The sequence below is a fragment of the Aquarana catesbeiana genome, linkage group LG04, assembly GCF_042186555.1.
Source record: "Aquarana catesbeiana isolate 2022-GZ linkage group LG04, ASM4218655v1, whole genome shotgun sequence".
Classification (NCBI taxonomy): domain Eukaryota; kingdom Metazoa; phylum Chordata; class Amphibia; order Anura; family Ranidae; genus Aquarana; species Aquarana catesbeiana.
The window spans coordinates 690341476-690366215 of NC_133327.1; the positions used below are offsets into that span (position 1 = coordinate 690341476).

The window sequence follows — 24740 nt, forward strand, 5'->3', positions numbered from 1 at the left end:
GTATTTGATTTGGAGTATTAGTATTGGATTTGGAGTATTAGTATTGGATTTGGGGTATTAGTATTGGATTTGGGGTATTAGTATTGGATTTGGGGTATTAGTATTGGATTTGGAGTATTAGTATTGGATTTGGAGTATTGGATTTGGAGTGTTAGGATTTGGAGTATTAGTATAGGATTTGGAGTATTAGTATTGGATTTGGAGTATTAGTATTGGATTTGGGGTATTAGTATTGGATTTGGAGTGTTAGGATTGGATTTGGAGTATTAGTATTGGATTTGGAGTATTAGTATTGGATTTGGAGTATTAGTATTGGATTTGGAGTATTAGTATAGGATTTGGAGTATTAGATTTGGAGTATTAGTATAGGATTTGGAGTATTAGTATTGGATTTGGGGTATTAGTATTGGATTTGGAGTGTTATGATTGGATTTGGAGTATTAGTATTGGATTTGGAGTATTAGTATTGGATTTGGAGTATTAGTATAGGATTTGGAGTATTAGTATAGGATTTGGAGTATTACTATTGGATTTGGAGTGTTAGTATTGGATTTGGAGTGTTAGGATTGGATTTGGAGTATTAGTATAGTATTTGGAGTGTTAGTATAGTATTTGGAGTGTTAGTATAGTATTTGGAGTATTAGTATAGTATTTGGAGTATTAGTATAGTATTTGGAGTATTAGTATAGTATTTGGAGTATTAGTATAGTATTTGGAGTATTAGTATAGTATTTGGAGTATTAGTATAGGATTTGGAGTGTTAGTATTGGATTTGGAGTGTTAGATTTGGAGTGTTAGGATTTGGAGTATTAGTATAGGATTTGGAGTGTTAGTATTAGATTTGGAGTGTTAGGATTTGGAGTGTTAGGATTGGATTTGGAGTGTTAGGATTGGATTTGGAGTGTTAGTATTGGATTTGGAGTGTTAGTATTGGATTTGGGGTATTAGTATTGGATTTGGAGTATTGGATTTGGAGTGTTAGGATTTGTAGTATTAGTATTGGATTTGGAGTATTAGTATTGGATTTGGAGTATTAGTATTGGATTTGGAGTATTAGTATTGGATTTGGGGTGTTAGGATTGGATTTGGAGTATTAGATTTGGAGTATTAGTATTGGATTTGGAGTATTAGTATTGGAGTATTGGATTTGGAGTGTTAGTATTGGATTTGGAGTGTTAGTATTGGATTTGGAGTGTTAGTATTGGATTTGGAGTGTTAGTATTGGATTTGGAGTGTTAGTATTGGATTTGGAGTATTAGTATTTGATTTGGGGTATTAGTATTGGATTTGGAGTATTGGATTTGGAGTGTTAGGATTTGGAGTATTAGTATAGGATTTGGAGTATTAGTATTGGATTTGGAGTATTAGTATTGGAGTATTGGATTTGGAGTGTTAGTATTGGATTTGGAGTGTTAGTATTGGATTTGGAGTGTTAGTATTGGATTTGGAGTGTTAGTATTGGATTTGGAGTGTTAGTATTGGATTTGGGGTATTAGTATTGGATTTGGAGTATTGGATTTGGAGTATTGGATTTGGAGTGTTAGGATTTGGAGTATTAGTATAGGATTTGGAGTATTAGTATAGGATTTGGAGTATTAGTATAGGATTTGGAGTATTAGTATAGGATTTGGGGTGTTAGTATTGGATTTGGAGTGTTAGGATTGGATTTGGAGTGTTAGGATTGGATTTGGAGTGTTAGGATTGGATTTGGAGTGTTAGGATTGGATTTGGAGTGTTAGGATTGGATTTGGAGTGTTAGTATAGGATTTGGAGTATTAGTATAGGATTTGGAGTATTAGTATTGGATTTGGAGTATTAGTATTGGATTTGGAGTATTAGTATTGGATTTGGGGTGTTAGGATTGGATTTGGAGTATTAGATTTGGAGTATTAGTATTGGATTTGGAGTATTAGTATTGGAGTATTGGATTTGGAGTGTTCGTATTGGATTTGGAGTGTTCGTATTGGATTTGGAGTGTTAGTATTGGATTTGGAGTGTTAGTATTGGATTTGGAGTATTAGTATTTGATTTGGGGTATTAGTATTGGATTTGGAGTATTAGTATTGGATTTGGAGTATTAGTATTGGATTTGGGGTGTTAGGATTGGATTTGGAGTATTAGATTTGGAGTATTAGTATTGGATTTGGAGTATTAGTATTGGAGTATTGGATTTGGAGTGTTCGTATTGGATTTGGAGTGTTAGTATTGGATTTGGAGTGTTAGTATTGGATTTGGAGTGTTAGTATTGGATTTGGAGTGTTAGTATTGGATTTGGAGTATTAGTATTTGATTTGGGGTATTAGTATTTGATTTGGGGTATTAGTATTGGATTTGGAGTATTGGATTTGGAGTATTGGATTTGGAGTGTTAGGATTTGGAGTATTAGTATAGGATTTGGAGTATTAGTATAGGATTTGGAGTATTAGTATAGGATTTGGAGTATTAGTATAGGATTTGGAGTGTTAGTATTAGATTTGGAGTGTTAGGATTTGGAGTGTTAGGATTGGATTTGGAGTGTTAGGATTGGATTTGGAGTGTTAGTATTGGATTTGGGGTATTAGTATTGGATTTGGGGTATTAGTATTGGATTTGGAGTATTAGTATTGGATTTGGAGTATTGGATTTGGAGTGTTAGGATTTGTAGTATTAGTATTGGATTTGGAGTATTAGTATTGGATTTGGAGTATTAGTATTGGATTTGGGGTGTTAGGATTGGATTTGGAGTATTAGATTTGGAGTATTAGTATTGGATTTGGAGTATTAGTATTGGAGTATTGGATTTGGAGTGTTAGTATTGGATTTGGAGTGTTAGTATTGGATTTGGAGTGTTAGTATTGGATTTGGAGTGTTAGTATTGGATTTGGAGTGTTAGTATTGGATTTGGAGTGTTAGTATTGGATTTGGAGTATTAGTATTTGATTTGGGGTATTAGTATTGGATTTGGAGTATTGGATTTGGAGTGTTAGGATTTGGAGTATTAGTATAGGATTTGGAGTATTAGTATTGGATTTGGAGTATTAGTATTGGAGTATTGGATTTGGAGTGTTAGTATTGGATTTGGAGTGTTAGTATTGGATTTGGAGTGTTAGTATTGGATTTGGGGTATTAGTATTGGATTTGGAGTATTGGATTTGGAGTATTGGATTTGGAGTATTGGATTTGGAGTGTTAGGATTTGGAGTATTAGTATAGGATTTGGAGTATTAGTATAGGATTTGGAGTATTAGTATTGGATTTGGGGTATTAGTATTGGATTTGGAGTGTTAGGATTGGATTTGGAGTGTTAGGATTGGATTTGGAGTGTTAGGATTGGATTTGGAGTATTAGGATTGGATTTGGAGTATTAGTATAGGATTTGGAGTATTAGTATAGGATTTGGAGTATTAGTATAGGATTTGGAGTATTAGTATTGGATTTGGAGTATTAGTATTGGATTTGGAGTATTAGTATTGGATTTGGGGTGTTAGGATTGGATTTGGAGTATTAGATTTGGAGTATTAGTATTGGATTTGGAGTATTAGTATTGGAGTATTGGATTTGGAGTGTTAGTATTGGATTTGGAGTGTTAGTATTGGATTTGGAGTGTTAGTATTGGATTTGGAGTGTTAGTATTGGATTTGGAGTGTTAGTATTGGATTTGGAGTGTTAGTATTGGATTTGGAGTGTTAGTATTTGATTTGGGGTATTAGTATTGGATTTGGAGTATTAGTATTGGATTTGGAGTATTGGATTTGGAGTGTTAGGATTTGGAGTATTAGTATAGGATTTGGAGTATTAGTATAGGATTTGGAGTATTAGTATTGGATTTGGAGTATTAGTATTGGATTTGGAGTATTAGTATTGGATTTGGGGTGTTAGGATTGGATTTGGAGTATTAGATTTGGAGTATTAGTATTGGATTTGGAGTATTAGTATTGGAGTATTGGATTTGGAGTGTTAGTATTGGATTTGGAGTGTTAGTATTGGATTTGGAGTGTTAGTATTGGATTTGGAGTATTAGTATTTGATTTGGGGTATTAGTATTGGATTTGGAGTATTAGTATTGGATTTGGAGTATTGGATTTGGAGTGTTAGGATTTGGAGTATTAGTATAGGATTTGGAGTATTAGTATTGGATTTGGGGTGTTAGGATTGGATTTGGAGTGTTAGGATTGGATTTGGAGTGTTAGGATTGGATTTGGAGTGTTAGGATTGGATTTGGAGTGTTAGGATTGGATTTGGCGTATTAGTATAGTATTTGGAGTATTAGTATAGGATTTGGAGTGTTAGTATTGGTATTTGGAGTATTAGTATTTGGTATCGGCCTCTTGCACCAGAAATTCCGGGGTGCCAAGATTTTTGGCCACGATTGTCCCTCTTGCAGCACCGCACTGCCGGCCGGGGTAGATTGTGTCTCCTCCCCGGAGTTCTGCTTTACCAATCACATTTCATCAGTTCTGTGTATTTGGGATTGATGGTGATTGTGTGTTTAGGGAAACATTTGCAGACATGGAAGGGGGGCGGATGAGGCAATAATTGTACACAAGTGAAATGATAACATCGGCTTTATGAGAAGCGATCGGTTTAATACATGAAGGAAATCTTGCTCTGCGATATTCAGAATATTCAGATTCAGGCTGTCGGTGTTCTTGGACAGAGATCTCGGCTGCATGAATTTTCAAGTATAAATGGAATCTGTGCAACACACTGAGCCGTCCCTTTAAAACAGAACTCCAGTTTGTTTTGGTCTCGGGGACCTACCCAGGCCTGGTTACTAAACTGACCCCCTTGCTCCTCCTCCTCCTCCTCCTCCTTGAAGCTCCAGTCTGTGGGCGGAGCCTTGGTGTAATCACATACAATGTGGCACTACTAACCATACGCTCAGGGCCGGGACAAAGGGAGGAATGGCTGCCCTGGGCACTGTGGTATCATGTGAGGTGGGAGGGATTTGTGTTGGGAGGAGGAATTTGGGGGGTGGCAGGGGATAAGAATGGTTCTAGAATGGGACATTTTGGGAGATGTGCTAGGAGTGGTGATTTGGGGGAATTTGTGTTGGGATGGGGAAACAGGATTTGTGGTAGGAGGGGGGGATTTATGTTGGGAGGGGGATGGGGAAGAGGATGTGTGCTAGAAGAGGGGATTTGTGTTGGGAAGGGGGTGGGGGAAGAGGATTTGTGCTAGGAGGGGGGGGATTTAGGGGTTTGCTAGAAAAGGTGATATGGTAGACTGGAGAAGGGATTTGTGCTAGGAGGGGGGATTTTTTTTGGGGGTGGGGGTTTTGTTTCTCTCTCTCACTGTGAGAGTTTACCAGGAAAGGAAGCGGGGATGAGTCATAAGAGGGCCAATGAGAGCTGCAGAGCTGGAGGTGTGCCTCTGTGTAAAACCGGTAGAACCGGCAGCAGCTTCAGCTGCCCACAGTTAAAATGGCTGCAGCCAGACTCAGTGGAGGGAGATTTCTGCAGCATATTTGGCAAGTACAGAATCCAAGTGTATATAAAATAATATGCAAAGTGGTTGGAGGGAAGCTTCAGAATGGCAAAGATGTTTTTATTACAAATTATGTGAGCAGACTGCAGTTCCTCTGGTGCTAATTTATGTGTATCAGAATAAAATCTGCAATGCAGGAATGGGGGAGGGGGTGGGGCTTACCTTGGGGTCACCCTGTTCCTCCTTAAAGGTACAGAAACAGATAAGAGATCCGGATTTACCATCCACTTTTTTTTTCTTCTTCGTCACTTTACTACCACTTTAACCAGCTTTCAGTGGAGCCCCAGATTCCTCCAGAGGGTGCTAGGGGTTGCTTGAGCAATTTCTGCCACTCAGATAAGTTCCCACTGACGCCATTGATCTTTGTAGCTCTCTGTAAGGGGTGGATTCTTCCCAATGACTACAAGTGTAAGGAGCATTATTCCCACTGACCATCACGCTAATGTATCATGAGCTGTATAACAATTATTATCAGGGGTTCCCTGAGACTTGGACGTTATTTCAAGGGTTCCTCCATGTTAAAAAGGTTGAGAAAGAAAGACTTGGTTAGAAGTTCCTTCTTCACCAGCTGCATAGCTCCTCCAGGGCAGTAACATATAAAGTTGGGAAGTCTGAGGATTGCTTTGGGAATGTCAGACAAGGTACACTATACTGTCAATGGTTTGTGGACACCTGACTATCACACCCACCTACATGGCCAAAACAATGTGACCCCCCCCCCCCCCAGTTAATGACTGTGTTTAGGTGCCTCCAGTGATGGATACATCATACAAATACATTGTAGACAATTGTGCTCTTCCAGCCTTGTGGTAACAGTTTGGTGAAGAGCTTTTTCTGTTCCATCATAACTGTGACCCCCCCCCAGTCCCATGTGTAACAAAAAAAAGCCAGCTCCATGAAGACATGGTGTGACCAGTTTTATGTGGAGGAAATCGAGTATCCTACACAAAGCCTTAACCACAACCCTACTTTTGGAAGACCTTTGGTATAATATCTTCTCACCCAACATCAGTACCTGCCCTTGACCCTATGGAATACCTTTGGGATGAGGTCTTCTCATAACAAAGGTGTTCAGTAGGTTTGAGGTCATGGAGGAACTCAAGTGTCCTGCAGAGAGCCCTGACCTCAACCTTACTGAACAACTTTGACATGAATAGGAACACAACTGGTGAGTCAGGTCTTTTTTTTTTTTGGTGCTCAACGTGAGGTCCAACATGTGAGCCAGGTCTTCTCATCCAAAGTTAGTCCTGTCTTTGGAGGTTCATGATTAAAGAACACTAATCAATAACGGAGATATAAAAAAGACATTATAGACAATTGTGCTCTTCCAACCTTGTGGAAAATGAGAAAAGAACACTCACAATGCCACATCCGTAAATTGGAGAGGGAGCAAAAAAGGAGGGGTACTAGAAAAGTAACCACAGGTTAGCCTTTAGAGGCATGGAAACATAGAGAGAAGTAATAAAAAGAATGTTTATTGAAAAAAGTACATGATATAATCACAGAGTTCAAAAGGTTTAAAATCATATGAAAATGATACAATTTGTACAATGAGCTTTGGGGGTCTACGTGTTTCGCTGTTAGGCTTCTTCAGGACACGATCAAGGTTCAAAGAAGTGAATAATATGAGCCAAAAAAATCAAAAATATACCGCGCTGTCAAAAAACATGAAAAAGCAGCCAGCACAACAGTTTTCATTGCTATATTTTAGAAGGTACAAAAAAAGAAGAACCAGTCTCACTGTCTTATAGTGGACTAGGCTTCATGTACAAATATCCAATGGCCAGGAGGTTCCCAAAAATGTGGGGTGCTTCTAGCAAGCTATGGCGAGGTAAAGCAGCGTACACACGTGTACAGCACCAGGCTGTCTCCCAGGGGCTTGTTCGTTCGTCTCATCATTCATATCTTCCCTCTATGGGCATCTTATGCTAGTTGGGCTGTATTACACCCCGTTAGCGTACGGAGTTCCACCTGTGTTCCCTTTATTGGTTCCTGGATCTCTCAGTATGATCATCTCTTTGGCGATTGCTGATAAGAGACGCACACCTGCCCGTTTTAGCAACACCTTAATCTCATTTACTAAACTAGCTGTACACTGCTTTACCTCGCAATAGCTTGCTAGAAGCACCCCACATTTTTGGGAACCTTCCGGCCATTGGATATTTGTACATGAAGCCTAGTCCACTATAAGACAGTGTGACTGGTTCTTCTTTTTTTTGTCACTTCTTTGAACCTTGATCGTGTCCTGAAGAAGCCTAAAGGTGAAACGCGTAGACGCACAAGGGCTCATTGTACAAATTGTATCATTTTCATATGATTTTTAACCTTCTGAACACTGTGCTTATATCATGTACTTTTTTCAATAAACATTATTTTTGTTACTTCTCTATTGTGTCCATGCCTCTAAAGTCCGACCTGTGGTTACTTCCAACCTTGTGGTAACAGTTTGGCTAAGACCCTTTTCTGTTCCAGCATGACTGTGCCCCCCCTGTGTACAAAGCCAGCTCCGAAAAGACATGGGGTGACCAGTTTGGTTTGAAGGAACTTGAGTGTTCTTCACAGAGCCCTGACCTCAACCCTACTGAACACCATTGGGATGAATTGAAATGTTGATCATGCCAGGACTTTTTTTTTTAGGTGCCCAACGTGAGGCCCAACATGTAAGGCAGGTCTTCTCCCCCAACATCATTACCTGACCTCATAGATAGGACAAAAGATTTACCAGAAGAGTGGAGGGTATTATAGTCACATAGTGGGCAACTCCATAATAATGGATTTGGGGAGATGGGGGCAACTCCATAAAGACATGGGGTGACCAGTTTGGTGTGGAGGAACTAGAGCAGGGATATGCAATTAGTGGACCTCCAGCTGTTGCAAAACTACAAGTCCCATCATGCTCTGCCTCTGGGTGTAATGCTTGTGGCTGTCAGAGTCTTGCTATGTGTCATGGGACTTGTAGTTCTGTAACAGCTGGAGGTCCGCTAATTGCATATCCCTGAACTAGAGTGTCCTGCACAGAGCCCTGACCTCAATTAATACCTTTGGGATGAACTGCAACTTCTACTGCAAGCCAGGTCTTTATTTTTTTTGGGTGCCCAACGTGGGCCTGACATGCAAACCAGGTTTTCTCATCCAACATCAGTACCTGACCTCACAAATGGGCACAAATCCTCACAGACACCCTCCATAATCTTGTGGAAGGCCTTCCCAGAAGAGTGGAGGATGTTAAAGGCCAAAAAGGAAGCCACCGCCATATTAATGGCCACGAGGAAAGGGTGGGCAACTTTATACTAATGGCCATGGGGGGGGGAGCTCCATATTAATGGCCACGAGGGAAGGGTGGGCAACTTTATACTAATGGCCATAGGAGGGGGGGGGCCCCATATTAATGGCTATGGTCTGGAATGGGATGTCCAACAAGCTCATGTGGGTGTGATGGTCAGCTGTCCACAAACCTTCCACTATATGGTCCCCATTTCAGAAGACAAATCATAATCACCTGCAGTAAACAGAAAAGAACTACATGGTAGGCTCAGTTCATGAAGGTTTACACAAAGATAAGGATCGTTATTTTAAATCATGTGATAGTAATTTTGTAATCTTTTTGGACTCTTTCGAAGATAAGGAACCTCATCCCAGTGTTCCAGCTTTGTGAATTGACTCTTTAATATCTGATAAAACAATCCCAGACCTGTGTGTGAGCGTTCCGTAGAAGGCAGCATGGTATACAATAAAGGGGTCATTTCAGGTTACCATATAATAATAAGTCCATTTTCGGAGTCGGTGTGGAGAAGAGACAACGGTTTCCTCTAAGAGAAGATATCCTGAGGAAGGTCCTTCCTGTACGGATAGGATGTCTGCGTTCCTGCGGACTGGACGCTCACTGACGCAATGTGGTTTGACCTCTTCACCATTTCTTCGATGCTGAGATGAGGAGAATGGGCGAGGTAGAAAGCCAGCGCCCCAATAAAGCTGTCTCCGGCCCCCTAGAAGGAAAGAGGGGTCACAGGGGGAGGTGCGGGGTCATTATAATATACAGAAGGGTCCAGCTAAAGATACAAGTGATTTCATGTTAAAGGTACAGTACACATTGTAACAAGTGAGATGATCAATGGACATTAGGAAGCCCACTGCCAATCGTGAGCCAGAGCCTGCATACTGACATTCCCAGGACCCGCCCACTATCTGCATGAAGCTTTCATGGTGGGAACCCCTCATAATGGGCACAGCGGGTGTACAGACCCGGGAACTCAGCACAGGGATGGTGAGAACCCCTCATAATGGGCACAGCGGGTGTACAGACCCGAGAACTCAGCACAGGGATGGTGGGAACCCCTCATAATGGGCACATCGGGTGTACAGACCCGAGAACTCAGCACAGGGATGGTGAGAACCCCTCATAATGGGCACAGCGGGTGTACAGACCCGAGAACTCAGCACAGGGATGGTGAGAACCCCTCATAATGGGCACAGCGGGTATACAGACCGGGAACTCAGCACAGGGATGGTGGGAACCCCTCATAATGGGCACAGCGGGTGTACAGACCCGGGAACTCAGCACAGGGATGGTGGGAACCTCTCATAATGGGCACAGCGGGTGTACAGACCGGGAACTCAGCACAGGGATGGTGGGAACCCCTCATAATGGGCACAGCGGGTGTACAGACCCGGGAACTCAGCACAGGGATGGTGGGAACCCCTCATAATGGGCACAGCGGGTGTACAGACCCGGGAAATCAGCACTGGGATGGTGGGAACTCCTCATAATGGGCACAGCGGGTGTACAGACCCGGGAAATCAGCACAGGGATGGTGGGAACCCCTCATAATGGGCACAGCGGGTGTACAGACCCGGGAACTCAGCACAGGGATGGTGGGAACCCCTCATAATGGGCACAGCGGGTGTACAGACCCGGGAACTCAGCACAGGGATGGTGAGAACCCCTCATAATGGGCACAGCAGGTGTACAGACCCGGGAACTCAGCACAGGGATGGTGAGAACCCCTCATAATGGGCACAGCGGGTGTACAGACCCGGGAAATCAGCACAGGGATGGTGGGAACCTCTCATAATGGGCACAGTGGGTGTACAGACCTGGGAACTCAGTACAGGGATGGTGGGAACCCCTCATAATGGGCACAGCGGGTGTACAGACCTGAGAACTCAGCACAGGGGGGCAGATTTGTAGTGGGAGGGGGTAAGCCGCCTGCAGATTAGTGCTCAGTGTTTTTGTGGGGGATTTTTGCTGACACATAATGCTCATACTTGGGGGGGGGAGGCAGTTTGGCATGTTCGCCCTGGGCCTTAGATGCCCTTGTCCCATCACTGGACCCACTTACATTGCTGCCTCAACCCCCTCCCTCCCAAAAATAAAACACATTCAGTAAAAAAAGAAAGAAGTCTCAGTGTCCAGCAGCTTCCTGTAGGGGTCAGCTCTGTCACGGGGCAGAAAAAAAAGGGCACTTTTCTGCTGTCCTTAGGAAAAGTGCCCATAAGAAGTCCACTTGTCTCTGAGCTTCCCTGCGGCCCCTCTTTGCACACCTGACCAGGTGGCTGCCCCCCCAAACCGAGCTGAGCTCAGCCAATCACTAACTCTGGAGCTGGCTGATCGATATTCGGCTGAGCTCAGCTCGGTCTCAGCTGGGAGGGGGAGAGGGCACTGCTGGTCAGGTACACGGGGGGAAGCTCGTGGACAAGTGTGTGCGGTGATGTCATGGCGTTGAGCGCCTTTCCTTTTGACAGCGACTGCAAGGAGGGAGAGAGGAGGACCAAAGCCTGCAGGCAATTACAGGAGGTCAGAGTGTGACAGCAATGTAGGGCAGTCAGTCACTCTCTCTCTCTCTATTGGGGTTCACTGATATAAGGGGGAGTGGAGACCCTTGGTAAAAGGGGGGCACTGATATAAAGGTCCCCCCTTATATCAGTGTCCTCACCCCCCTCTTACATCAGTGAACCCCTTTACCTTAGTGTATTCACCGTGCAGACTCTGGTGAAAAGGGGAACCCTGGTGTAAGAGAGAATTCCCAGCATGCCTCCTTATATCAGAGTCAGCAGAGTTCACCCTCACAGTACAAGGGGAAACTTTGCAGACTCAGAGGTAAGGAGGGACTCTGCAAACTCTTATGTAAGGGGGGGGGGGGCTCTGGTGACCAGAAAACCTCTTACATCAGAGTTTCCCTTTACATCAGAGTTTCCCTTTACATCAGAGTTTGCAACATTCCCCTTACATCAGGGTCCAAAAAGTTCCCCTTTACATCAGGGTCCACAGAGTTCCCCGTTACATCAGAGTTCCCAGAGCCCCATTTACATCAGAGCTCCCCTACACTAGGGTCCACAGAGTTCCCCCTTACACAATAAGGCAAACCCTGCAGACTCTGATGTAAATGGGGCTCTGTGGACCCTAATGTAGGGGAGCTCTGATGTAAATGGGGCTCTGGGAACTCTGATGTAATGGGGAACTCTGTGGACCCTAATGTAGGGGAGCTCTGATGTAAGACAGAATTCCCAGCATCCCCCCTTATATCAGAGTCAGCAGAGTTCACCCTTACAGTGCAAGGGAAAACTTTGCAGACTCTGAGGTAAGGAGGGACTCTGCAAACACTTATGTAAAGAGGGGGGGGGGGACCTCTTACATCAGAGTTTCCCTTTACACCAGAGTTTGCAACATTCCCCTTACATCAGGGTCCACAGAATTCCCCTTTACATCAGGGTCCACAGAGTTCCCCTTTACATCAGGGTCCACAGAGTTCCCCTTTACATCAGGGTCCACAGAGTTCCCCCTTGCACTGTAAGACAAACCCTGCAGACTCTGATGTACTATAAAGGGAACTCTGATGTAAATGGGGCTCTGGGAACTCTGATGTAACGGGGAACTCTGTGGACCCTAATGTAGGGGATCTCTGATGTAAATGGGGCTCTGGGAACTCTGATGTAAGGGGGGATTCTAATGTAAGGGCAGGAAGGGGGCCCGATGCAGAACATGTGAAAGGGTCCTACTGCAGGGCCAGGACAGGAGTAAAGGTCCCTGAGCTCAGAGGGAAGGGCCCCAAGCTTGGGTCAGGGGGCCCTTCATGTTTTTTTGTACCGGGGCTCTGAAGGAACTAGTTACGCCTCTGGCCGCAACGCTTCCCTCGCAGACATGCCTAAAGGCTTCTTGGTGAAGAGGGGTAAAAAGTCCCTGCCAGTGTCCTACCGAGTGCAGGACGAGGACAGAGCGCAATCCTGGACTGATGGTGGGCGCCGTGCCCGAGCAGAGGCTCCCCCCCCCCCCCCCGCCAACCTCCGACCAAGCCACCCGCTGCTGGCCAGTTTGGGAACCCGGAGTCGGTCCAGCCTGACCCACCTGGTGTGCAGATAGTACCTGGAGCGGAGCTTCAGCCTGGGATGGGGGTCGGGAGGAAAGAGGGAGAGCGGGAGGGGGGCCAAGTCGCTGCTCCATGGGCCTCTGGGTTGTACTTGCCCCCTGGGCCAAAAGTTGCCGGTCAGCCCTTCCAGGATGGCGCAGGATCCCAAGCAAATGTGCCTGAAGAGGAATGCTCAGTCCTGTTATGCTCACTTAGGAGCCGGGAGGCAGCACGTCATCGCAGTGCACTCAGGGGGTTCTGACACACGGGGTTAAAATTCATTGGGGCTTCCTTGTGTTATTCAGACCTCTGCTCCTTGCAGATGGGAATTGAAGACGGTGAAAACAGGATTTGATGGCTTGGCCGGAGCTGGCCGGGCACCGATAGGCAGGACCTGAGCCAAGTACGCTCGTTAAATGCTGTAAAAATAACCCGGACGGCACCGCTCCGCATTGTTCTCCGCGTTCCTATAAATCTACGTCTAGACGCTATTTATTAATGTGATTTCCACCTCACAAGCAAAACTCTCCCTGGACGGAAGATCTGCCTCCCCACAGCCCGTGCCCCCTGATCTCCATTGTGGAAATATGTTTCCTGTTGGCAGCGCTGCCAGTCCAGAGGATGCGGAATGTTCTAGAAATTTTGAGTGAGAATGTCTGCTGAAATATTCAGGAGGTTAGAAGATGACAAATGGTTTTCTTGTATCATGTCTCTGACCATCTCCTGTATTATGTCTGCAGTCTCTGACCATCTCCTGTATTATGTCTGCAGTCTCTGACCATCTCCTGTATTATGTCTGCAGTCTCTGATCATCTCCTGTACTATGTCTGCAGTCTCTGATCATCTCCTGTATTATGTCTGCAGTCTCTGATCATCTCCTGTATTATATCTGCAGTCTCTGATCATCTCCTGTATTATGTCTGCAGTCTCTGATCATCTCCTGTACTATGTCTGCAGTCTCTGACCATCTCCTGTACTATGTCTGCAGTCTCTGATCATCTCCTGTACTATGTCTGCAGTCTCTGACCATCTCCTGTACTATGTCTGCAGTCTCTGACCATCTCCTGTACTATGTCTGCAGTCTCTGATCATCTCCTGTATTATGTCTGCAGTCTCTGATCATCTCCTGTATTATGTCTGCAGTCTCTGATCATCTCCTGTATTATGTCTGCAGTCTCTGATCATCTCCTGTACTATGTCTGCAGTCTCTGATCATCTCCTGTACTATGTCTGCAGTCTCTGATCATCTCCTGTATTATGTCTGCAGTCTCTGATCATCTCCTGTACTATGTCTGCAGTCTCTGATCATCTCCTGTATTATGTCTGCAGTCTCTGACCATCTCCTGTATTATGTCTGCAGTCTCTGACCATCTCCTGTACTATGTCTGCAGTCTCTGACCATCTCCTGTACTATGTCTGCAGTCTCTGATCATCTCCTGTACTATGTCTGCAGTCTCTGACCATCTCCTGTACTATGTCTGCAGTCTCTGACCATCTCCTGTACTATGTCTGCAGTCTCTGATCATCTCCTGTATTATATCTGCAGTCTCTGATCATCTCCTGTACTATGTCTGCAGTCTCTGATCATCTCCTGTACTGTGTCTGCAGTCTCTGATCATCTCCTGTATTATGTCTGCAGTCTTTGATCATCTCCTGTACTATGTCTGCAGTCTCTGATCATCTCCTGTATTATGTCTGCAGTCTCTGATCATCTCCTGTACTATGTCTGCAGTCTCTGATCATCTCCTGTATTATGTCTGCAGTCTCTGATCATCTCCTGTACCATGTCTGCAGTCTCTGATCATCTGCTGTACTATGTCTGCAGTCTCTGATCATCTTCAACCCTTCCGCCGTTGCAGAACTACAAGTCCCATGAGGCACTGCAAGACTCTGACAGCTACAGTACAAGCAAGACTCCCAGTGGCAGAGGAATGATGGGACTTGTAGTTCAGCAACAGCTGAATGCATTCCCTTTACATTCCCAAGCAGTTGATGGCACCCTTGAAGGGAAACCTTCAGGATTAGGAATGAGCCAATGGTTTGGTCCATACTTAGGTTCAGACAGAACTTTGGCCCCTGTTGAGCTCCCTCTTGGTGGGAGCCAAAAACGATATACAGAAGTGGTATTTCTATCTCTTATATATATGACAGCATCCCACTGTGAATGGTTGTTAAGGAAGCAGCAGGTGCTGGCACCCGCTGCGTCCCTAGGAAACCCTGATGTAACCAGGTAACAAAAGGGGCGGAGACAGCGGTGACATTAAAGAAGGGGACACACCCTGAAGGCTTGTCCTAAAAATCTAACTGTTAGTGCCAATAATGTATCATGGCCAACACTGTGTTGTTGCACGTGCGCTAATATAGCTACAATCACTGTAAGCCATGCTATTATGGAAACATGGAACAGCAAAGAGTTAACATTTCTTGAAATATTCAGCTCAGGATGAGTTCACACTGAAAGTACGCAGCAGCCTGACTTTATAAATGGCCTGTGGATGAGACTCAGCAGGAAGACGTGTCCGGGCGACTCACGCCTGCACTGCGGCTTTGGCTCCACATTCAGTGGTTGGAGATAAGACTTGGGGTATTGCCATCTGCTGGTGATAACCTGTCCATGGACTATAGGGGGCGCCAAAATTCTCTCCCTTTTGCCTTGTGCCACCATAGGTGGTGGGACCTCTGTGGGAACCGACATCGCCCGGCTCACCTCCCGAGAGACTGAAGAGTGAGTCAGCTGGGAAGTCAAGGGTCAACGATTAACCCCGACATTCCTGGGCCATGACACACCTTGCAGTCATAATCCCCCCCCATTCACCACCCCAACAAGACTTCAAAGGGCCAAGTCTGCAGGCGCATTCTTTCCCAAAACTCTCCTCCATTTGTGGTTAGGAGGAAAATGATCATTAATGGTGAACATGTTGGCCCAGATGTACCCCACATGGCCGGGAATCAATTCCAAATACCTGCGGGGGATGGTCGGTCCCCCTACACATAAACCCACCAATGAGCAGAATTCTATTACAAATTCTAGAGAAAGTTCATCCCGCCCGTTCACCGCGAGCAGATGAACTCCGGTGACACCATCGTACGGCGATGAGAAGAATTTGTGGTCGGTGATGAAATTGTAGATCTAAACCCCAACTGGATATTATTTACTTCACTGATCACTTTGTACTACAATGTTACTCTTTTCTCCTTTTTTTCAATGTTTCTTTTTTTTTTTCCTTTTTGATGTTTTGTTTCTCTGTATCTCAATGTTGCTGATCTCCTGCAGCCTCGTCCAGCCACTTCCTCTGGTTCCAGTATCAGATGCACATTATTACACTGGGTTCCTGATGATGGACCTGCCCAGGTTTAATGTCTCCGTCAGGAGCACAGGTCTCCTCTGCTGGACTACAGAACCCCCCCCCCCCCCCCCCTTTGAATCCAACCTCCAGCCTTCCCTTCAGACTTGCACAGGTGTACTGGCTTCTCTCCTGGACTGAAATGGCTTCCCCTGATTTCACTGCACACTGTGAGCTTCTTATAATGTGCAATAGAAGCTGCTGCAAGTCACAGCCTGCCTCATTTCCTGGCTGGAGGACGCCCAGCATCATCTTAGCTCTTTTTCTTCCCAGTCTGACAGTCCCTGGCTCAGGGCCTGGACAAGGGGTGGGCAGGAGGGTCAGTTGCCCCGGGCGCAGTGAAGCAAGGAATAGACGCAGGGTGGTACACCCATTCTAAAGCATCTATTAATAGTGGGGGAGGGGTGCACTATTCCGAATACTTGCCCTGGGCACTGGATGAAAGAGAGCAAGCAAGTAAAAAAGAAAGAAAAAAAAAAGAGAAAGAAAGGAGAAAGAAAGAAAGGGAGAGAGAGAAAGAGAGAGAAACCTTCTATGAGGAGGTGAATTACAGACCAGTTAGCCTAACATCAATAGTATGTAAACTCTTGGAGGGGATAATAAGGGACTATATACAAGATTTTAGTAATAAGAATGATATCATTAGCAGTAATCAGCATGGATTCATGAAGAATCGTTCTTGCCAAACCAATCTATTAACCTTCTATGAGGAGGTGAGTTGCCATCTAGATAAAGGAAGGCCCGTAGACGTGGTGTATCTGGATTTTGCAAAAGCATTTGACACAGTTCCCCATAAACGTTTACTGTACAAAATAAGGTGCGTTGGCATGGACCATAGGGTGAGTACATGGATTGAAAACTGGCTACAAGGGCGAGTTCAGAGGGTGGTGATAAATGGGGAGTACTCAGAATGGTCAGGGGTGGGTAGTGGGGTCCCCCAGGGTTCTGTGCTGGGACCAATCCTATTTAATTTGTTCATAAACGATCTGGAGGATGGGATAAACAGTTCAATCTCTGTATTTGTGGACAATACTAAGCTAAGCAGGGCAATAACTTCTCCGCAGGATGTGGAAACCTTGCAAAAAGACCTGAACAAATGAATGGGGGAGGGGCAACTACATGGCAAATGAGGTTCAATGTAGAAAAATGTAAAATAATGCATTTGGGTGGTAAAAATCTGAATGCAATCTATAGACTGGGGGGAGAACCTCTGGGGGGGATCTAGGATGGAAAAGGACCTGGGGGTCCTAGTAGATGATAGGCTCAGCAATGACATGCAATGCCAAGCTGCTGCTAACAAAGCAAACAGAATATTGGCATTAAAAAGAGGGATCAACTCCAGAGATAAAACGATAATTCTCCCGCTCTACAAGACTCTGGTCCGGCCGCACCTGGAGTATGCTGTCCAGTTCTGGACACCAGTCATCAGGAAGGATGTACTGGAAATGGAGCGAGTACAAAGAAGGACAACAAAGCTAATAAAGGGTCTGGAGGATATTAGTTATGAGGAAAGGTTGTGAGCTCTGAACTTATTCTCTCTGGAGAAGAGACGCTTGAGAGGGGAAATGATTTCAATGTATAAATACCGGACTGGTGACCCCACAATATATAAATACCGGACTGGTGACCCCACAATAGAGAAATACCGGACTGGTGACCCCAAAATAGGGAGAAAACTTTTTTGCGGAAGGGAGTTTAACAAGACTCGTGGCCACTCATTACAATTAGAATAAAAGAGGTTTAACCTTAAACTACGTAGAGGGTTCTTTACTGTAAGAGTGACAAGGATGTGGAATTCCCTTCCACAGGCGGTGGTCTCAGCGGGGAGCATCGATCGTTTCAAACTATGTAAGAAAGAAAGAAGAGAGAAAGAGAGTATCTTCTACAATTTGGAGCCTGTGGGAACAAGGCCTTAGACTACTGAAGTCACTGGATCAGCATGACAGCCGGGCAACAAGCATTGTGTGAAAGCTCAGTAGTGGCTGACCCCTCAGGTTCCCTTGTCATCTATACTAGAATCCTTTGGCTGTGTTGCTGTATTTAGGGGCCCAATGTTCATATAACTGGTACTGTCAGCAGCAGATGTGTGTGACAGCTGTGTACAGGGGGGGGGGGGGGTGAACAGGGGGCTGTGCTGTGTACAGGGAGGGGGGATGTGTACAGGGAGGGGGGATGTGTACAGGGAGGGCTGTGTACTGGGGGGGGGGCTGTGCTGTGTACAGGGAGGGGGGATGTGTACAGGGAGGGCTGTGTACTGGGGGGGGGGGGCTGTGCTGTGTAGAGAGAGAGAGAGAGGAACGAGGGGGGAGAGAAATGAAAAAGCAAAAAAAAGAAGAGAATGAGAGTGAGAAAGAGAGCAAAAAGCAACAAGAACCAAGAGTAATGCCGCGTACACACGGTCGGACTTTTCGTCTACAAAAGTCCGACGGACGCCGACGGACAAAATACGGCTGACAATCCGGACCTTCAGCGGACTTTTCCAGCCGCAAATCTGACGGACTTTAGATTTGGAACATGCTTCAAATATATACGTCGTAACCAGAAATCCGCTCGTCTGTATGCTGGTCCGACGGACAAAAACCCACGCTAGGGCAGCTATTGGCTACTGGCTATCAACTTCCTTATTTTAGTCCGGTGTACGTCATCACATACCAATCCGTCCGACATTTGTGTGATCGTATGTAGGCAAGTCCGTTCGTAAGAAAGTCTGCCGCAAACCCGCCAAAAGTCCGTCGAAAGTCTGTCGGACGGGCTGTCGGACTTTTGTAGCCGAAAAGTCCGACCGTGTGTACACGCTATTAGAGAGGTAAAGAAAGAAACAGAGAGAAGAGAAGCGCTAAACAGAAAGAAAGAAAAATGAATGAAGGGAAGGAAGGAGAGAAAGAAAGAGGAAAGAAGGAAGGGAAGAGAGAAAAGAAGAAGGTTAGGAAGGAAGGGAAGAGAGAAAAGAAGAATGTTAGGAAGGGAGGGAAGAGAGAAAAGAAGAAGGTTAGGAAGGAAGGGAAGAGAGAAAAGAAGAAGGTTAGGAAGGGAGGGAAGAGAGAAAAGAAGAGGGTTAGGAAGGAAGGGAAGAGAGAAAAGAAGAGGGTTAGGAAGGAAGGGAAGAGAGAAAAGAAGAAGGTTGGGAAGGAAGGGAAGAGAGAAAAGAAGAACGTTAGGAAGGAAGGGAAGAGAGAAAAGAAGAAGGTTAGGAAGGAAGGGAAGAGAGAAAAGAAGAAGGTTAGGAAGGGAGGGAAGAGAGAAAAGAAGAGGGTTAGGAAGGAAGGGAAGAGAGAAAAGAAGAAGGTTAGGAAGGAAGGGAAGAGAGAAAAGAAGAAGGTTAGGAAGGGAGGGAAGAGAGAAAAGAAGAGGGTTAGGAAGGAAGGGAAGAGAGAAAAGAAGAAGGTTGGGAAGGAAGGGAAGAGAGAAAAGAAGAACGTTAGGAAGGAAGGGAAGAGAGAAAAGAAGAAGGTTAGGAAGGAAGGGAAGAGAGAAAAGAAGAAGGTTAGGAAGGAAGGGAAGAGAGAAAAGAAGAACGTTAGGAAGGAAGGGAAGAGAGAAAAGAAGAAGGTTAGGAAGGAAGGGAAGAGAGAAAAGAAGAAGGTTAGGAAGGAAGGGAAGAGAGAAAAGAAGAAGGTTAGGAAGGAAGGGAAGAGAGAAAAGAAGAAGGTTAGGAAGGAAGGGAAGAGAGAAAAGAAGAGGGTTAGGAAGGAAGGGAAGAGAGAAAAGAAGAAGGTTAGGAAGGGAGGGAAGAGAGAAAAGAAGAAGGTTAGGAAGGAAGGGAAGAGAGAAAAGAAGAGGGTTAGAAAGGAAGGGAAGAGAGAAAAGAAGAAGGTTAGGAAGGGAGGGAAGAGAGAAAAGAAGAAGGTTAGGAAGGAAGGGAAGACAGAAAAGAAGACAGTTAGGAAGGAAGGGAAGAGAGAAAAGAAGAGGGTTAGGAAGGAAGGGAAGAGAGAAAAGAAGAAGGTTAGGAAGGAAGGGAAGAGAGAAAAGAAGAAGGTTAGGAAGGAAGGGAAGAGAGAAAAGAAGAGGGTTAGGAAGGAAGGGAAGAGAGAAAAGAAGAGGGTTAGGAAGGAAGGGAAGAGAGAAAAGAAGAAGGTTAGGAAGGAAGGGAAGAGAGAAAAGAAGAAGGTTAGGAAGGAAGGGAAGAGAGAAAAGAAGAAAGTTAGGAAGGAAGGGAAGAGAGAAAAGAAGAGGGTTAGGAAGGAAGGGAAGAGAGAAAAGAAGAAGGTTAGGAAGGAAGGGAAGAGAGAAAAGAAGAAGGTTAGGAAGGAAGGGAAGAGAGAAAAGAAGAGGGTTAGGAAGGAAGGGAAGAGAGAAAAGAAGTAGGTTAGGAAGGAAGGGAAGAGAAAAAAGAAGAGGGTTAGGAAGGAAGGGAAGAGAGAAAAGAAGAGGGTTAGGAAGGAAGGGAAGAGAGAAAAGAAGGTGGTTAGGAAGGGAGGGAAGAGAGAAAAGAAGAAGGTTAGGAAGGAAGGGAAGAGAGAAAAGAAGAAGGTTAGGAAGGGAGGGAAGAGAGAAAAGAAGAGGGTTAGGAAGGAAGGGAAGAGAGAAAAGAAGCAGTTTGGGAAGGAAGGGAAGAGAGAAAAGAAGAAGGTTAGGAAGGAAGGGAAGAGAGAAAAGAAGAGGGTTAGGAAGGGAGGGAAGAGAGAAAAGAAGAAGGTTAAGAAGGAAGGGAAGAGAGAAAAGAAGAGGGTTAGGAAGGGAGGGAAGAGAAAAAAGAAGAAGGTTGGGAAGGAAGGGAAGAGAGAAAAGAAGAGGGTTAGGAAGGAAGGGAAGAGAGAAAAGAAGAAGGTTAAGAAGGAAGGGAAGAGAGAAAAGAAGAGGGTTAGGAAGGGAGGGAAGAGAGAAAAGAAGAAGGTTGGGAAGGAAGGGAAGAGAGAAAAGAAGAGGGTTAGGAAGGGAGGGAAGAGAGAAAAGAAGAAGGTTGGGAAGGAAGGGAAGAGAGAAAAGAAGAGGGTTAGGAAGGGAGGGAAGAGAGAAAAGAAGAAGGTTAGGAAGGGAGGAAAGAGGACGAGGCATCCTGCAGTTTTCTGGTGGGGTGACGAAGCCATTCGGCTCTTTCAGGCTGAGTTGCATTATTTGATGAAGCGGTTGGGTTGTCATGGAGACGTGACGCGGCGGTGGATGCTGTGTGTGGCCGCGCTCTATGACCACAGGCCGGGTCTCCCGTTCCTCGGATTTAATAATACTTTTCATCAGCCTGGCGGGGCTCCGGCCTGCCGTACTGATTGAGCGGATCTACAGCAGAGGACACTGACTGCGCTGCCATGAGGCCTGCAATTATTTCTGGGTGGTCCGGGGGGGAGAAGTTAGAGAGACGCTTTATGGCACAGCTAGGAGTCCTGCTGCTGGTTCCTTCATCAGTCCGGCCTCTATTCTTCCTAACTCCCTATCCGGCCTGCCCAGGAGACACAACCTCCACCGCTGCCCCCAGAGATGCCCAGTCCTTGCCACATCCTAGGTTGGACTCGGGCCCTCTTCTATTTCCAGGAGTAAAGGGCGGGTCCACCATAAAGTGAATTACATTTGTAAATATCGGGAGGGGGGGGTGTTAAAGACATTTTTTTTTTTTTTTTTAGTCTCGGGTGAAGTGTTAAGATTTCTGCTGTCTGGGGAGACCCCCCCCCCCCCTCCCCTCTATTTTCCCTGGTATAAATTGTCACCATGAGAAAAAAAAATGTGAGTTGTCACCAGAACAGGAATAAGGAAGAAATCTTACAATGGGGACACCACTCCTTACTCTACCTAAACTTTAGGTGATTATATTTGGCCTCACCGGGTAAAGGAAGTACAAACACTAGTGGGATGGGTTGGAGGAGGGGGGGAGGGAGGTGAGAGGGGGTTATATTTAGCCCAAAATGGCGCTTTAAAGATAAAGATATGCCCCAGCAACCAGCAACACACTTCCTCTATTAGAGCGCCCCCCCCACTCTGGATGAAGGGGCACTGGGGGGGGGGGGGGGGAACAGCAGCACCTTTGGACAGCAGAATTGTCAGTCTGGAGGGGGAGGGGAGTGCTAGATGGACTAGCAGATTTAGATATACTAACAAAACTGAAGACGAACTCCAGCTCCCACGTTATAATCAGTTACAGGAATAGTTTTTTTTCCTTTTTGGGATAAAGGTTTTTCCATAAATAAACTAAAACTGATCATTGTAAGCACAACTGTCAGTGGTAAGTGGTTTGCCTCAACCCTCTAACTGTCACTTTTTCCTGGCCCTTTCGCTGCCAGAGGCATTTTTTTTTTTACACACGTTTAAAAAATAATTTCAGGCCTGAAGATTACATAAAACCCCCAAACATGATATGTTTTCTGAAAGCAGACACCCTAGAGCAGGGGTCTCAAACTGACGGCCCCCCAGCTGTTGTGAAACTACAAGTCCCATGAGGCATTGCAAGACTGACAGGTACAAGCACGACTCCCACAGGCAGAGGAATGATGGGATTTGTCGTTTCGCAACAGCTGGAGGGGCCGCCAGTTTGAGACCCCCTGCCCCAGAGAATAAAATAGCGGTAGTTCCAATTTTGTATGTCACTTGATATTACCGGAAAGGTCTAAGAAACGCAAAATTTCAGTTAAAAAAAACACACTAAAGGTGAATTTTAGGGCAAAGAAACGCAATAAACGACTCGAATTTTTGGTAAAATATAAAAGATGAGTAAATAGATACCCAACATGTCAAACCTTAACCTGTTAAGGACCGCCCCCCTGAAGATATACAGCGGCAGGGCGGCCCTCCTGCGTGAAATTGCGTACCTGTATGTGATTTCATGCCCAGGGTCTGGGGTGCGCCGCCAGGTCTGGCAGGAGCAATGACCGATGGGACCCGCTGATCGTTCTCAGGAGAGGCAGAATGGTGGTCTGCCTATGTAAACAAGGGAGACCGCCGTTCTGTGAGAGGGGAAAATGGAGATCTTGTGTTTCTGCTAAGCAGGAACACGGATCTCTGTCTTCCCCCCAGTCAAAGCTCTCCCCCCACACAGTTAGCAAGCACTCCCTAGGAAAATATTTAACCCTTTGAGCGCCCCTGATGTTAACCCCTTCCCTGCCAGTGTCATTAGTACAGTGACAGTACATTTTTTTTAGCACTGATCACTGTATTGGTGTCACTGGTCCCCAAAAAGTGTCACTTAGTGTCAGATTTGTTCGCCGCAATGTTGCATTACTAGTAAAAAAATAAAAATAAACAAAAAAAATCCATAAAAATATCCTGTAGTTTATAACTCCTGTGAAAACCAATCAATATACACTTATTGGGATTTTTTTTACCAAAAATTTACAGCAGAATTCATATTGGGCAAAATTGATGAAAAAAAATAGATTTTTTAAAAAAAATTTAATAAGTGTGTTTTATAGCAGAAAGTAAAAAAAAAAAAAATAATATATATATATTTTTTTAAACTATCGCTCTTTTTTTGTTTATAGCGCAAAAAATAAAAACTGCAGAGGCGATCAAATACCACCAAAAGAAATCTCTATTTGTGGGGAAAACTATTCCTGTAACTGATAATAATCAATCAATTATTTGAGTACAGCGTCGCACGACCGCGCAGTTGTCAGTTAAAACAACGCAGTGCTGTATCGCGCAAAAAAAAAATATCCTGGTCAGGAAGGGGGGTAAATCTTCTGGAGCTGAAGTGGTTAAATTTGTGTGCGCCCGTGAAAAGGCGACAAACTTCAGTACCCGATATTTTCTATAGGCAACACTTCAAAAGCCCCCCTATAGGTCATCAGTTTAGCGTTACGAAGGAGCCCAGATTGCGAGCAATTGTGCTGCAAGTTTGAAAATGACTTGTTAAGCTATTGCTAGACTTTCCCGGCTTCACAAGTTTGTTGCACAATTGCAGCAAATCTGCATTGCAGGACTCCAGATCAACTTTGTTTGCAAACATTCTGCAAGTCTGCTACAAGTTCTGGTTCAGTTATGGTGTGCTATAGTCCTCCCACCACAGGGGGGCGCTGTGGCAGAATTTTCATGCTGTAGACTTGCAGAGCTCTTGCTGTAGACTCACCACTGCAACTTTGCTCTTGCTAGAGACTTGCCACGCTAATTTTCTGCAAATTGGAAAAGTGTGAACAAGAACTTGTGCTTCAGGTGCTCTGCAAGTCTACAACTTGCCAGGGAAAATGTGCAGCAAGTTAACAAGACTTTCAGTTCAACGCTGCCACAAATCTGTAGCAAGTTATCCTTGCTATCTGGGAGGTCTGGCGCTATAATTAATCACTCTCACTCCGGCATGCGCGGCAATATGTAACAAGTGTATCACAATCGACGTTTGAAAGACCGCTGCGCAAATACAGTGTGATATAAAATATTGCAACAATCGCCATTTTATTCCCTAGGGTCTCTGCTAAAACTATATATATATATATATATATATATATATATATAAAATGTTTGGGGGTTCCACGTAATTTTCTAGCAAAAAAATACTGATTTTTTACTTTGTAGGAAGCACGTGTCTCAAAAAGGTTTTAGTCTTTAAGTGGTTAAACTTCCCTCATTTACAGACCGAAGTTCATTCCTTTGATTTAAAGTTGGGTTCCACCCAAAAAAACAAAAATACATTAATAATCCTTAAAAAAAAAAAAAAAAAAATGTGGATA

The 24740-nt window shown here is 44.8% G+C and overlaps 1 protein-coding gene across 4 annotated transcripts in view; it reads right to left on the reverse strand.

The window, feature by feature from the left end:
• Positions 1–9106: 9106 nt before the first annotated feature.
• Positions 9107–24740, reverse strand: part of RBKS (ribokinase) — a 92703-nt gene continuing 77069 nt past the window's right edge. For all 4 annotated transcript variants that reach the window (XM_073628777.1, XM_073628779.1, XM_073628776.1 and 1 more), the window contains exon 9: positions 9107–9451. In XM_073628777.1, coding sequence (XP_073484878.1) covers positions 9275–9451 — 177 coding nt within the window. In that variant the 3' untranslated portion in view covers positions 9107–9274. The remainder of the gene's footprint in view (positions 9452–24740) is intronic.